General features: G+C 47.6%; 1 protein-coding gene across 2 annotated transcripts in view; it reads left to right on the forward strand.

The window, feature by feature from the left end:
* Positions 1–303: 303 nt before the first annotated feature.
* The window catches only part of PCDH7 (protocadherin 7), a 419387-nt gene continuing 405701 nt past the window's right edge, over positions 304–13989 (forward strand). For both annotated transcript variants that reach the window (XM_063310178.1, XM_063310179.1), the window contains exon 1: positions 304–3519. In XM_063310178.1, coding sequence (XP_063166248.1) covers positions 313–3519 — 3207 coding nt within the window. In that variant the 5' untranslated portion in view covers positions 304–312. The remainder of the gene's footprint in view (positions 3520–13989) is intronic.

Below are 13989 nucleotides of genomic sequence, written 5' to 3' on the forward strand. Positions count from 1 at the left end.
CCCCGTGAACTGTGCGGAGAGAGCAACTGCGGAAGGCAAGAGAGGAGGTGAGGGAGAGCCTCCGGCCAACCCTCGGTCTGACTCCCCCACCCTACACCGGCTTCTTTTTACCCGTTGCACCAAAGAGGATGAGAAGCGAAGTTTTTTTGCGAAAGCCGAGAAGGATTTTATAATTGAACTTCAGCCCGACGCCGAGCTTTTTCTCTCGGCGGGCCAAGGAGAGGCGGCGGGGGGGTGGGGAGAGGGGACGGGGAGCGACGGTTGCCTTGCAGGGCTGCCGGGGGTCTTTGGTCGGGGAGGGGGTCCAGCAAGATGTGGAAGATGCCGGCGCTCCTAGGTTTGGTGCAGTCGCGCTACTGCTGCTGCCGCTGCTGTTGCTGGTTTCTGCTGCTGCTGCCGCCGCCGCTTTGGATCAGCCTGGCCGCGGCTAAGCAAGTGCTGAGGTACCGCTTGGCCGAGGAGGGGCCGGCCGACATCCGGATCGGCAACGTGGCTTCGGACCTGGGTATCGTGACCGGCTCGGGCGAGGTGACGTTCAGCCTGGAGTCCGGCTCGGACTACCTGAAGATCGACAACATGACGGGCGAGCTGAGCACCACCGAGAGGCGCATCGACCGCGAGAAGCTGCCGCAGTGTCAGATGATCTTCGACGAGAACGAATGTTTCCTGGACTTCGAGGTGTCGGTGATCGGGCCCTCGCAAAGCTGGGTGGACCTCTTCGAGGGCCGGGTCATCATCTTGGACATCAACGACAACACGCCCACTTTCCCTTCCCCGGTGCTCACCCTCACCGTCGAGGAGAACCGCCCGGTGGGGACCCTCTATCTGCTCCCCACTGCCACGGACCGCGACTTCGGCCGCAACGGCATCGAGCGCTACGAGCTGTTGCAGGAGCCCGGCGGGGAGGCCGGCAGGCGCGGCGCGGGGGCCGCCGCCGCCGCCGCCTCCGACGGGGCCCTATACCCCGGCGGCGGCAAGCGGAGGCAGGAGGCAGACGGCCCGGCCCGGAGTAGCGTCTTCGAGTTGCAGGTGGCCGACACTCCCGACGGCGAGAAGCAGCCGCAGCTGATCGTCAAAGGGGCCCTGGACCGCGAGCAGCGGGACTCGTACGAGCTGAGCCTGCGGGTGCGGGACGGGGGGGAGCCGGCGCGCTCCTCGCAGGCCATCCTCCGCGTGCTGATCACCGACGTGAATGACAACAGCCCTCGCTTCGAGAAGAGCGTCTACGAGGCGGACCTGGCCGAGAACAGCAGCCCCGGCACCCCTATCCTGCAGCTGCGGGCGGCCGACGCGGACGCCGGGGTCAACGGGCAGATCGAGTACGTCTTCGGGGCGGCCACCGAGTCGGTGAGGCGCCTGCTGCGCCTGGACGAGTCGTCGGGCTGGCTCAGCGTCCTGCACCGGATCGACAGGGAGGAGGTGAGCCAGCTCCGATTCACCGTCATGGCCCGGGACCGCGGGCAGCCGCCCAAGAACGACAAGGCCACCGTGGTGCTGACCATCCGCGACGAGAACGACAACGTGCCCACCATTGACATCCGCAAGATCGGGCGCATCCCGCTGCGCGACGGGGTGGCCAGCGTGGCCGAGGACGTGCTGGTGGACACCCCCATCGCCCTGGTGCAGGTCTCGGACCGCGACGAAGGCGAGAACGGCGTGGTGACCTGCACGGTGGTGGGCGACGTGCCCTTCCAGCTGAAGCCTGCCAGCGAGGGGGAGGGCGAGCCGCAGAACAAGCGCAAGTACTTCCTGCACACCTCGGCCCCGCTCGACTACGAGGCCCTGCGGGACTACAACGTGGTCATCGTGGCCGTCGACTCCGGCAGCCCCAGCCTCTCCAGCAACAACTCGCTACTGGTGCGGGTGGCCGACACCAATGACAACCCGCCCATCTTCAGCCAGCCCGTGTTGGAGGTGCCCTTCCCGGAGAACAACGCCCCGGGCGAGCGGGTGGCCACAGTGCAGGCCACGGACGCGGACAGCGGCAAGAACGCCGAGCTGGCCTACTCCCTGGAGCCCTCGCCGCTGGCGGCTGAGGCGCCCGCGGGCCTCTTCACCATAGACCCGGACTCGGGCGACGTGCGCGTGCAGGGGGTGCTGGATCGCGAGCAGCGGGACACGTACGAGTTCCAAGTGACGGCCCACGACAAGGGGGTGCCTTCCTTGCAGGGGTCCGCCCTGGTGGTGGTGCGGGTGGCCGACCGCAACGACAACGAGCCGCGCTTCATGCAGGACATCTTCACCTTCTACGTGAAGGAGAACCTGCAGCCCAACAGCCCGGTGGGCATGGTGACCGTGATGGACGCCGACAAGGGGCGCAACGCCCAGCTCAGCCTGGCCATCCAGCCCGGCACGCAGGAGCCCGGCCCCGGCGCGCCCGACGGCGTCTTCTCCATCGAGAACGACACGGGCACCATCTACTCCACCGTCTCCTTCGACCGCGAGCTGCAGACCAGCTACACCTTCCGCGTGAAGGCGGTGGACGGCGGCGAGCCGGCGCTCTCAGCCACGGCCACCGTCTCGCTCTTCGTCATGGACGAGAACGACAACGCGCCCGCCGTCACCTCGCCGGCCAACAGCTCCTTCACCGTCCTGCCGCCCTCCAGCAGCCCGCGCTCGGTGGTGGCGGCCGTGCGGGCCCACGACGCCGACGTGGGCCAGAACGCCGAGCTGAGCTACAGCCTGGTGGGCGGCAACCCCTTCAAGCTCTTCGAGATCGACCCGGCCAGCGGCGTGGTCTCACTGGTGGCCAAGCTGACGCCCAAGCACTATGGCCTGCACCGCCTGGTGGTGCAAGTCAACGACAGCGGCCAGCCGGCCCAGGCCACCACGGCGCTGCTGCACGTCTTCGTCAACGACAGCCTGGCCAACGCCAGCGCGGTGGAGAGCCAAGTGGCACGCAGCCTGCACACGCCGCTGGGCCGCGACATCGCCGGCGACCCCAGCTACGAGCTGAGCAAGCAGCGGCTGAGCATCGTGGTGGGCGTGGTGGCCGGCGTGATGGCCGTCGTGCTGCTCATCCTGGTGGTGGTCCTGGCCCGCTACTGCCGCTCCAAGGCCAAGCACGGAGGCTACGAGGCGGGCAAGAAGGACCACGAGGACTTCTTCACGCCCCAGCCCCACGACAAGGCCAAGAAGCCCAAGAAGGACCGGAAGGGCAAGAAGGGCGGCAAGCAGCCGCTGTACAGCAGCATCGTCACCGTCGAGGCCTCCAAGCCCAACGGGCAGCGCTACGACAGCGTCCACGAGAAGCTCTCCGCCGACAGCCCGGCCCTCACCCGCTACCGCTCAGTCAACGGCGGCCCGGGCAGCCCGGATCTGGCCCGCCATTACAAATCCAGCTCGCCGCTGCCCACCGTGCAGCTCCACCCCCAGTCGCCCACCGCCGGGAAAAAGCACCAGGCGGTGCAGGACCTGCCGCCAGCCAACACCTTCGTGGGCGCGGGGGACAACATCTCCATCGGGTCGGACCACTGCTCCGAGTACAGCTGCCAGGCCAGCAGCAAGTACAGCAAGCAGGTAAGACAACACCCCCCCCCCAACCCCCACATCTCCCGGACCGTCAGGCTCAGCCCAACCTCTGCAAGCGCCCTCCCCTTCCGCTCCCCCCCCCCCGCCGTTCCCCGTTGTTCGGCAGCCTCTGCCAGGTTGGACCTTCTCTCCCCCGGTAACTGGCTTGGGGCTGTAGTCTAGCTGCTTTGGTTAATCCAGCATTCCTATGGCTCGGGCAAGCGCCCCGGAGGAGCTGAGTTCACACTCCGTGCCTGGTTGGGGGATTTCCACAGAGGATGGCCATTGGAGGATGATGGTGGGCCACCTGGTGAGTCATCCCTAGGCATAATAACTCAGCTGCAACTCAGAGAGTTTGACATCTAGCTAAGGGAGCCTTTGGTTGCCAACCCCCCCCCCCCCCCCCCACACACACACACAGCTGACTTAACCCTCTCTCCCAGTTGCAGGTTTTCAGTGCCCCCCCCCCCCCCCTATTTACACCCACATCCACACCTGTGCACCTCTGATTATCTGGAATAATTGCTGTTTGGAGGGATGCATCATGAAGGCAGGTGGGAGGAACTGGCCTGCATCCACCAGCTTGACTCGGCACTGGCTGAATCCCTTCAGGAGCAGAGCAAGCTGACCGGAGGGAGGCAGAAGCCAGGATGATTATCCCTAGTTAGGTGAACTTCAGCTGTGGGCAAAGGAGTCATCTGCCTTCCCACATGCAGGCAATGGCGGCCTCTCCCTCCCATTCCTGTTTCACCGGTTTCCCGCCCTCACCCCACAGGTACCACTCTTAAGGACCACACAGCCTTCTGCCTTTGTGCAAGCAGTATCGCTCAGTACAACTCCTTCTGCTGTCAAGGGCTTCTGCTATCTCCCTGTTGATCTCTTTCGCAGGGGCAGGCTGAAGTGGTCCTTAGCGTAACCAGTGTTAAAGTAGCATCTGCTACCTTATTCTGATACTGTCCAAGGGCAGCAGCCTCCAGGTGTTTAAATCCTCTTAGGCTTTGTCGCGGTCACCATGATCATGGATGGAAGTCAGGGACTGACTGGGAGCAGAGGCAATAGACAGATGTACTTTTACTGACTCAAGGAGGGGTGAATAAATCTGTAACTTAGCAGTTGAGAAAAGTCCTTAATCACATTTATAGAGAGAGCCAGAAGTAGCTGAGGTTGTCATATTTGGTCTCCCCACATCCCATTTATCCAGTCTTTGCTCTGGCACACACAATTGACATCTCTCACTTCTGACCTTCTTTGAGATCGAGATTAGAAAGATACATAGATATCCAAGTACTCGGGTTCCGTAGTTTGTAATAACTAGCGCCGGGTCACAGAAATATATCTGCATTAACTAACATGAATCTGAGTGGGTAAGAGGTTTTGTATGATAATCAGGTCCTTTTTCCACTCTTTATCCTGGTTGTTTATAAGCCAGGATGCTTAAATGTGAAAAAGGAAACAATTTCTCATTGGTAGAATTGGATTCATGTTGACAGCTAATAAGTCGATGCTGGATGAAAGAGAATGTTAGCAGAGACGTCACCAAACCTCAACGTTTCGCCCTGTCATATTTAGCTATACTTAAAGTCAGTTGCGCAATTGTGCCCATCCACAAACACATGCAAACTCTTAAGGAGAAGGGTGTTATGTCATTAAAAAAAATCACACAGCCACACATTCAAGGGGCTGAAACTCAATTCAATTGCAGGGGGCAGCTGAGCTTTTGAATGGCACCCCTACAACCTCAGAGTTTCATTTTGGCATCTGCCAGAGAAAGGTAGGGCACCTTTGGTTTCCCATGATGTTGCTGAACTACAACTCCCAGTGGTTAATGGTTGGAGATGCTGGGAGCAACATCTGGGAAGCCATACAATCTCAGCTGTGACTCTAGAAATGCAGGGTACCCTGGAGCTGCTAATGTTGGTTCATGAAATGGCAGGATGGTATGGACTGGCTCTGCTAGAAGCCAGTCCAGTCCAAACCAGCCTGCCACTTCTTGAACCAACATTAGCAGTTCCAGGGTACCCTGCATTTCTAGAGTCACGGTTGAGGAGGTGGCTGTGGCTTTCCAAATGTTCTTCAGACATCCGTAAGACAATCAACCCACATTTAGCTCACTTTCCCAACAGCAGCTACACTATACAGGGTAGTCGCTTAACCCATTCATCCAACTAACAGCTGTAAATCACCAAGGTATCTCTTCCTCTCTGACATCACAGGATGCTACAGAAAAGTGTTTAGGCCCATCCAAAGTTGCCCAAGAAGAAGTGTTATCTCTGAAACCAAATGTTCACCTTTGCAAAATGAAAATTCTGCCAGATGCAGCTTCTCCCATTCTTGAGAACAATTCTAAGGGGAAAGTAGGACCAGTTTTTAACCAAACCTTCCTTGAGTTCCTTTCGAGAATGTGGTCCCAGAGAACATTGGCTGTATAGCCATTTATTGCCGTTAAATCTCAAGAGCCATCTTCAAGCATTTGAATTCTCCATCTCTGATGTCAGATTGCAGCAAAACACTTCTCTCATGCCTGTTGCACTCCTAATTCTATTAACTTGGTTTAGCACCGAGAAAGACAAAATAATTTGGAGTTACAATAGCTCATTTTTCTACAAATCAGAGGTCAGTGAGTTTTCATTTGATAGGTCATTCTGTTGTGGCGCTACTAATACTCAATACCGGTGTCACACACACTGATTGAACTGGGAAGGAATAGGCAGGCCTGCCTTGTTTGATGTTTTTCACCTCTGCTCCAAAGAGTTAAGAAGCATTCATTAAATCTGAGAAGTTCTCTAAGTTCAGAGACCATCACTCAAATGTTCAGCTTGACCTGTTTTGTGATACCTTCCACCAGGTTAAATTGCATCAAAGGCACCAGTTAGTGCGCTGGTGGCCTCTGAAAACCAGTCACTATCCATTAAAAACAAAAACAAAAAAACAAAAACATTTTAAGATTAAAACCTGAAGGAATACAAAGGACTGATTCTCAGTCTGTCCAGTCAAACTCAGTATAAGTATTCACAGCGACAAATTTGCCCTGTTCAGTCTTTCAGTAGGTAGAAGTCATAATCTCTTCTTCCTTTTGACCTGACCTACCATCCCAGAAGAAAGAATATTTTATGCTGAATTAGGCAATTCCTTTCAGCATTTATCTTGTTGGGAAGAAGCTATTTAACAGTGTTGTCAGAGCCCAGCTATGGTAAATAACTATTATCTCAAGCAGCATAGAATCTTGGGTGGAATTCCATTATGGAGAAATGCATGCCGATGAATGCAAATGATAGCTGAGGGATATAACCTTCCTAAGTAGCTTGAGAGAGGGAGAAACTCTGTTTGGTTGTTTCCTTCTTAAATGTGCAAACGCGGTTCAAATGTATAGGCTTGGTGCAAAAGTCACTTTTATGTCATGCGATCTGTGAGATTACTCAGGGTGAACTTTTATCGCACACCTTTTCAGCATGCATTTTGATATGCATAGAAAGTATTTTGGTGGAAGTAATGTACACACACAATTCATAACTTTATACCGAATGAATTATCTTAGTGTTGTTGTTGTTTTTTAAAGTGAGTGTAAGTAGGTATCATTTTGCTGTCTATAATTTTGCCTTATAGAGCATTTAACCTGTATTTTATTTTGGCACACTTCATTAGCTTTTCCTGGAGATAATGTTAATTGCAGTTTGAAAACCATTGCCAGGAATTTATATATTTATTTGCAGCCCAAAAAGGTTTCCATAAGGCACACTTAAATTATACATAAAAGGCACAGCCTTTTTAATAATAGCTGTGGTAGACCTTGGATTAGATGCTATCTGTATTAATCTGATATTGGTTAACCCTTGCTGAGTCATCTACTTGAAATGATTCCAAAATGACTAAAATAGTATTAGATTTGAATAAGGCTAGATGTTGCGAGTGAATTCAGTTGTGAAAAGCTCTTGCACGAAAAATGATTTCAGATTTATCCTTGTTTATATATCACCTTGATCTGGAAATTCAATAGACATCCAGAAAGTTATAGTACACCTTTGGTGGGAAGGTATCGTTTTCATTTCAGTCAGAAGAAAGGCTGATAAGTGATTTTTTTTTTTTTTTTGAATGCCTCATTTTGTTTCTTAAGTTGGTTGGAAAGAATCAATGATAGGCTGAATGTGAAAAAATACAGCTAAATGCTGGGAATTTTATCCTGCCTGTTGGGTGTTGTTTTTAAAAGTTGGCATCGTTGTATACCCATCCAATAAATTTATTAATGCTGCAATTGTGCATCTCAGATTTGTAGGAACACTGCTGCCTTTGAGGTTAAGCACACGGATAAAGGGGTCTGTAGCCTGAAAAACCTAAGAAATACAAAGCAGGTTCTCTGGCAGGTTAAAATCATGTACATTTTCATCTCTATGGTATTTTCTTATGTCCTCTTTGCATAATTGCAAGCCTAACAGGTGGGAAGTTACATAAATAGTATACGTGAACTTTTCAAACCTGAACAAGTGCCATTTGAGCACTGACGGATTTATCAGTCACAGCTTCTACAGCTTTCCAAATGGTTAACCAGATGGCACTGATGTTCACTATCTTTCGCCAAAGCAGAAAGGATCAGTTTCTAATGCCCTGTTATCCAGGGGCATTCAATGCATCTCAAAGGTGGACATGGACAACCAAAAAACAATATCAACATCTTTCAGGGAGAAACTTAGCTTTTCAAGGAAAATTTGCATGCCTTCCTGGGTCTGTTTGATAGAATATCACTCCTTCCTTCCTTCCTTCCTTCCTTCCTTCCTTCCTTCCTTCCTTCCTTCCTTCCTTCCTTCCTTCCTTGTTATAACGTGGGAGAGATTGCAAAAGAAAAAGAATAAAGTCCTTCTTCGAAATATGATGAGTGAGACTAGGCCCATTAATGTAATTAGAAACAGTAACTGATACTTTTCAGTGTTTGCAACATCATTGTGAAGAAGGAGCAACTGGTTACTGGGATATGTTATCGAGAGGAGGTGGATGACTAAACACAGCATGTGAAACCTCTTTTTTTTTTTTCAAAATTAAGAAACCAAACAGCTTCACAGTTACTTAGATGTCTACTGTGATGCTAAATCAATTGGCTTGGATTTAAATAACGTTACTCATACCTTGGTATTTTTGAAATCCAAGAAATTATCATGATGGGACATTCCAGATGGAACATACATATATTTCCTTTCCATTGTTTATCACTGATGATTGGGAAGTTAAATTGTGAAACTTAGCATAACCACTTGAAGTTTCGTCTCCCTGGAATCTATAGAACTTTCTAGAGTTTTGTAAAGTGAAACCCCCACCACTATTTTAAACATGAGGTTTATGTTTTGAAACTTTGAGACTTCAAAAAAACATCAACCTTTTAAACAGCTTCAGACCTACTAAGGATAAACAGCTATTACTTCACTTCGAATGAGAGTCGAGCAACAGACAAGTTTAATAAATAATAATAATAATAATAATAATAATTATTATTATTAACTTGCTATTGTCATTAGGTTACTCAGCACAACTGATGTACACCATTCTCTGATAGATACTCAGAAATCCTCTCTGTATCTAATTATTTTTGAAAAAGGAAATCCTGACCAAGTGGCTTTGAAAGTGTGATTTTTAGGGAATTGGAGCTTTTCTGTCTAATACCACATTTGTGTCCTACTATATTTCTCAGAACCTGGGGAATTTACTTGATACATTTGTTATTCTTTTTATTGTGATTGCCTTAATGTTTCTACACAGCGGTTGGATACTTAAGTATCATTCTAACTCGACATTAGAAGAAGGATCGCTGTACAAGATGGTTTGCAGATTGGCACAATGTGGTTTGTCCTTGTGTTTAGAATTCAGTAAAATGAGGAAATATATGATGGGGCCTCTTTTTAAAACAGCAGATTTCTTCCGCTGTCTTGGTTGAGGTGATCTGCGGATGGTAATCACTGCTGTCTTTGTCTAGAGCAGGGTTTCTCAACCAGGGTTCCATGGCACCCTAGGGTTCTGCAAGAGGTCCCTAGGGGTTCCCTGGGAGATCATGATTTCTTTAAAAAAATGTTTCAAATTTGGGCAACTGGACATTAAAGAGGCAGGTTTCATACTTGATTTTTAGTTTCAGGACACTGTTAATGCATACATACAGGCCTACCCGTGAAACAAATAATTTTGTAACTTCTGGCCTATATTTGAGCCTGAATGTACAGGGGGTCCCCAAGGCCTGGAAAATATTTCAAGGGTTCCTCCAGGGTCAAAAAGTTGAGAAAGGCTGGTCTAGAGAATTGACTCATTTGAGATTTTAATTTGCATTATCAGCCTTGCTCAATTTTGCTACTGCTACCTATGCAAATAATATGAATCAGTAGGTGGGGTGCCCTAGTTTTAAAGCAACTCCCCCCCCCTTTTATTTTCTCATGAAAAAGATGTCACCTGCACTATGGTTACCAGGAATATTGTAGAACATTATGAATTGCATCATCTTTGCTTGGAGTGCCCTGCTGCCAAGCCAGTTATTATCTTCTATGAATGATGCAGATGCTTTTGCTGTTTGGAAAATAGCCTTTACAGGGAAAGACAATGTTATCAGGTCTGCAGAGCTGCCAAGCTTGTCCTTTCGTCACAGTGGAATTTGCCCCGCCCACACTTCAATTTCCCCTTAAAAATGGTCTTGATACATTGTTAATTTGGTTTATAAAACTTACTATAATCCAAACTCTGGGATAGCAGTATTGTTATAGGTATATGGCAATCTTATATGTGGGACGTACAAACAATGAATGTCAAGTCTAAAAAAAAGAGATCCATTCCTGCATTGGTGAGCAAGTAGAATTCACTATCAGCCTTAATAGATGCTAATATCAGTGTTAAAAAGAGAACATCTTCCCAGAAACAGAACTTTTTGAAGTATATGTGATCAAAGGCTTCTGGAGCAGGAATAAGAATAATAATAAGTATTGCAAATTACATTCAGATCCTTTTCCACTGAAAATAGTATCTACCTTAGCTAATTTTCTTGGGAGCTTTTAATGTATACTAGATTTAATGTGCAATGGGACTGAAAAGGTTTACTCCAAAGACGTACAATGTATGCAGTATGAGCAGGACTATAGCTGGCATTGCTTGGGAGAACTCCCTTCGCTGGCTGACCGTAAAATGCCGGTTTTCCCTTTAACAGGAGTGGCCAAAGAATAGTTCATTTAACAGGAAGGCAGAAGAGCAAGAAAATGATGAAAAGGTTCAGAGCAAGAGTTAAATATCTATTCCTGTACGTATTTGAGATTACATTAAAAAATAAACAATCCAGCAGGATCAAGAAAGTTTTTTGGTATTTATTGTAGAAACACTTTAACAGCTGTAACTGTGGTATTGGGAGTAGGGAATGGCCTTGAAGGACAGGAGGACGAGTCACTAGGAAGGTAATAGTCAGATAAGAGCAGCTTGAGCCCAGGCCAAAACAACAACATAAGAAAACAACTCAGACAAGCCCCTCCCTAGTTCATACAAAGACAAAGGGAGGGAGGGGGAAGCCCATTCAGACGTGCAAGAATCTGTTAGTACTATACTGTTACAATAAAAGTAGTCACCTGGCATTGGTCAGGTGTAGTCTACCTTGTTGGGCTGTCAAGTATCAATATTGCTTATCAGTTCTTCCTTTTTATGCAAAGAGCTTGTGTAACCTTTAAGGTACCGACCAACAGCACCATCTACTGTACCTCCAAGCTGGTGTAGGTAGGAAGAAAGACTAGGTAAAAAAAGACCTACGTTTGGGATGATAAGTTGCCGGATCAGTCCCCTGGCATACAGATCAGCTCCAGGCAGAGGAAGACTCCTGTATTTTTTTCTTGACCAGTTTTCATTTAATTCAATGAAAGATACATTTGCAATTAGATGAAAGAGAATTTGAAAATGTTTCTATTCTTTCAAATAAAAAGAGGATTTCAAAAGTGTTTGTAGGGAGTGGACTTGTGTCAAGGACTGTGGGTTAGAGAGAATGCCCTGTCTTTCATTGGGTTACCATCTTTCCTGTGGCCTACAGTATCTCTAGCTCGCCATACTTCTGTGCAGTCTCAAGAAGAATACTGGGAGAAAGGCTGCCCTTGAGAAACCACTGGAGAATTTCTCCTTCCTCAGGAGCAGTTGCAAGAAACTATCCAACCATTTTAGAAACTTTCCAAAAGTTGCTTGAGCTTAGCTCTTTTTAAAATACCTTTAGATATTCAAATACGTAGGATCACTTGAGGAGATAAATTCAACCCGTGCCACTTACACTTACTCTCTGACATTAAACTGAGTAAAAGTCCTCATGTTGGCCTGAATTGGGGCCTTATTTTGCAACCCCTGTAGACCCAAACAATGTATAAAAAGTCAGCAATTGGAGGAAAAACATAACACTTCAAGGTGAATGAATCTTCAGATATGCCAGTGTCTTACTTATTTCTCAGGGGTCCTGCTGTTTGCTGATGGCTTGCCTAATTAATTTTATGATGGATAAATCTGTGGTGGCTGTAAAGTTTAGTTCGTAACATGACATGGGATCTAATCATACCTCATAGCTTTCAAAAATAAGATTTCTTTTTAAAATGATTCTGAATTGATGGAGCCAGACAACAGGGGTTTTAAGTTGACAAGGTGATCCCATGCATTTAAGATTGCAGAGTAGGCCTTATCTACCTAAATTGAATAGACATATATGCTTTGGACTCAATCATTCATACATATTGTACATACATACATACCTTTCTATCTTTCTATCCATCCATCTATCTTAGTGCCTTTGAGTTAGTCTTGACTCCTGGCAACTGCCTGGACAAGTCTCTGAAGTTTTCATGGCAAGATTTCAGAAGTGGTTTGCCATTGCCTCCTTCCTAGGGCTGAGAGAGAGTGACTGGCCCAAGGTCACCCAGCTGGCTTTGTGCCCAAGGCTGGACTAGAACTCACAGTCTCCCAGTTTCTATCCCGATGCTTGAAAGCTCTGTCAGTGATATATTTTCCCAGGAAATTTGGCATAGGCTCGCCTGCAGTTTTAGAAACTAATTTGGAGTGAACATTGATTTGAAATGGGTTGTGGGGTGCCCACTTTCAAACTATACATCTGACAACCTCATCTGTGACTAATTTGCATCCATGAAGATCAACGTAGGAACAAAAAGATTATATGGCATTGGTAGGATATGTAATAGATGTTGTATATATCACATGCACCCTGATATTTTTAGCTTCTCTCTTTTACCGGTCTCATTTAGTTTGTCCTTTTCATTTTTCAAATTGTAACAGGAATGTTTTGGTTACCCACTGAGCTCTCCAGTGTGTTTGTAAGTTCATTTGGGGCCTATCAGGATTTCAGAATTAAATCCTACCTAAGGCATTTTGCATGGTGTATAGGATCTGAAGCTGTTGAAGTAAAGCAAAGGCCATGTCATGAGTACTGATGGTGAGCAGGAGGGGGCTCCCATCCAGGGGGGGAAACGCATGCGTAGTACTGAGGAGTTGAGCAGCCATTCAAAGAGACACAGATCAGACTCGCCTTGACTTTGGGGTTTATCTGTCTGGGTTTTTCCCATGCTTCTTCAGTTTGTTAGGATTTTCTGTCTAATGTAGCAGTAATAAAACACTAGAGACCTATTCCTTGTCTCAGCGTGGTTCCTGACTGTTAGGACAGGCCCAAACTTGAGAAGGCAGGTATCACATTAGGAAGGGGAACTTCTCATTTAAAAAAATCTTATTCTTCAGTAAGAGTTCAGGAATTCATGTGTTTGTATTGTTCATGATTTTTTTCTAGAACTTGTATGATAATGTTACCCTACATTCACACACAGTTGGGGTTGGGAAGAGAGACAGAGAGTCACAAAATGCCATTCTTTTTCATAGCTTTTCATTTGCCATTCATGGTCCTTTTTATAGTTTAGGAAACCTCCTGATTGGACAGTGTTCTGAATCAGTCACTGTACCATCTAGCTCAGATTTGCCGACTCTGAATGGCAGAGTTTCTAAGCTCCATCAAAAATCTTTCCTAGTCTTCCTAGTTAAGTTCCTTTAATTGGAAATGCCAAATATTGGCATTTCAATATACACAAGGCATTTTTTCCTCCTAGAACACTAAATTGTGGGATAAATTTCATATCTTAATACATAAAAGTTGAGCAATACAGTAAGTTCTCCCTAGACAGGGGTGGGGCACCCCTCCAAATGTTATTAAACACCCCATCATCTCTGAACCTTGGCTGGAATTCCTGGTATTGACTGGAGTTCTACATTTGCTTTTTCACAAGAGTAGGACCTCACCAAGGCAATGTCCTATGAACTAGAAACTTGACTTCTCAGATAACACCTTATCCATGAATCTCTGTGATTCTTTTCACATTTTAAGATGTGTATCTCAATATATGTGAGATTTACCTGATAATGTTTTTGCTAGCTGTCCAGAAGTGAACAACTTTCTGTCATTCCATAAAAGTCTGTGAAATGTTTTATACACCATGCTTCTCCTGC

Source organism: Candoia aspera, chromosome 8 (assembly GCF_035149785.1).
Source record: "Candoia aspera isolate rCanAsp1 chromosome 8, rCanAsp1.hap2, whole genome shotgun sequence".
NCBI classification, from domain to species: Eukaryota; Metazoa; Chordata; class Lepidosauria; order Squamata; family Boidae; genus Candoia; species Candoia aspera.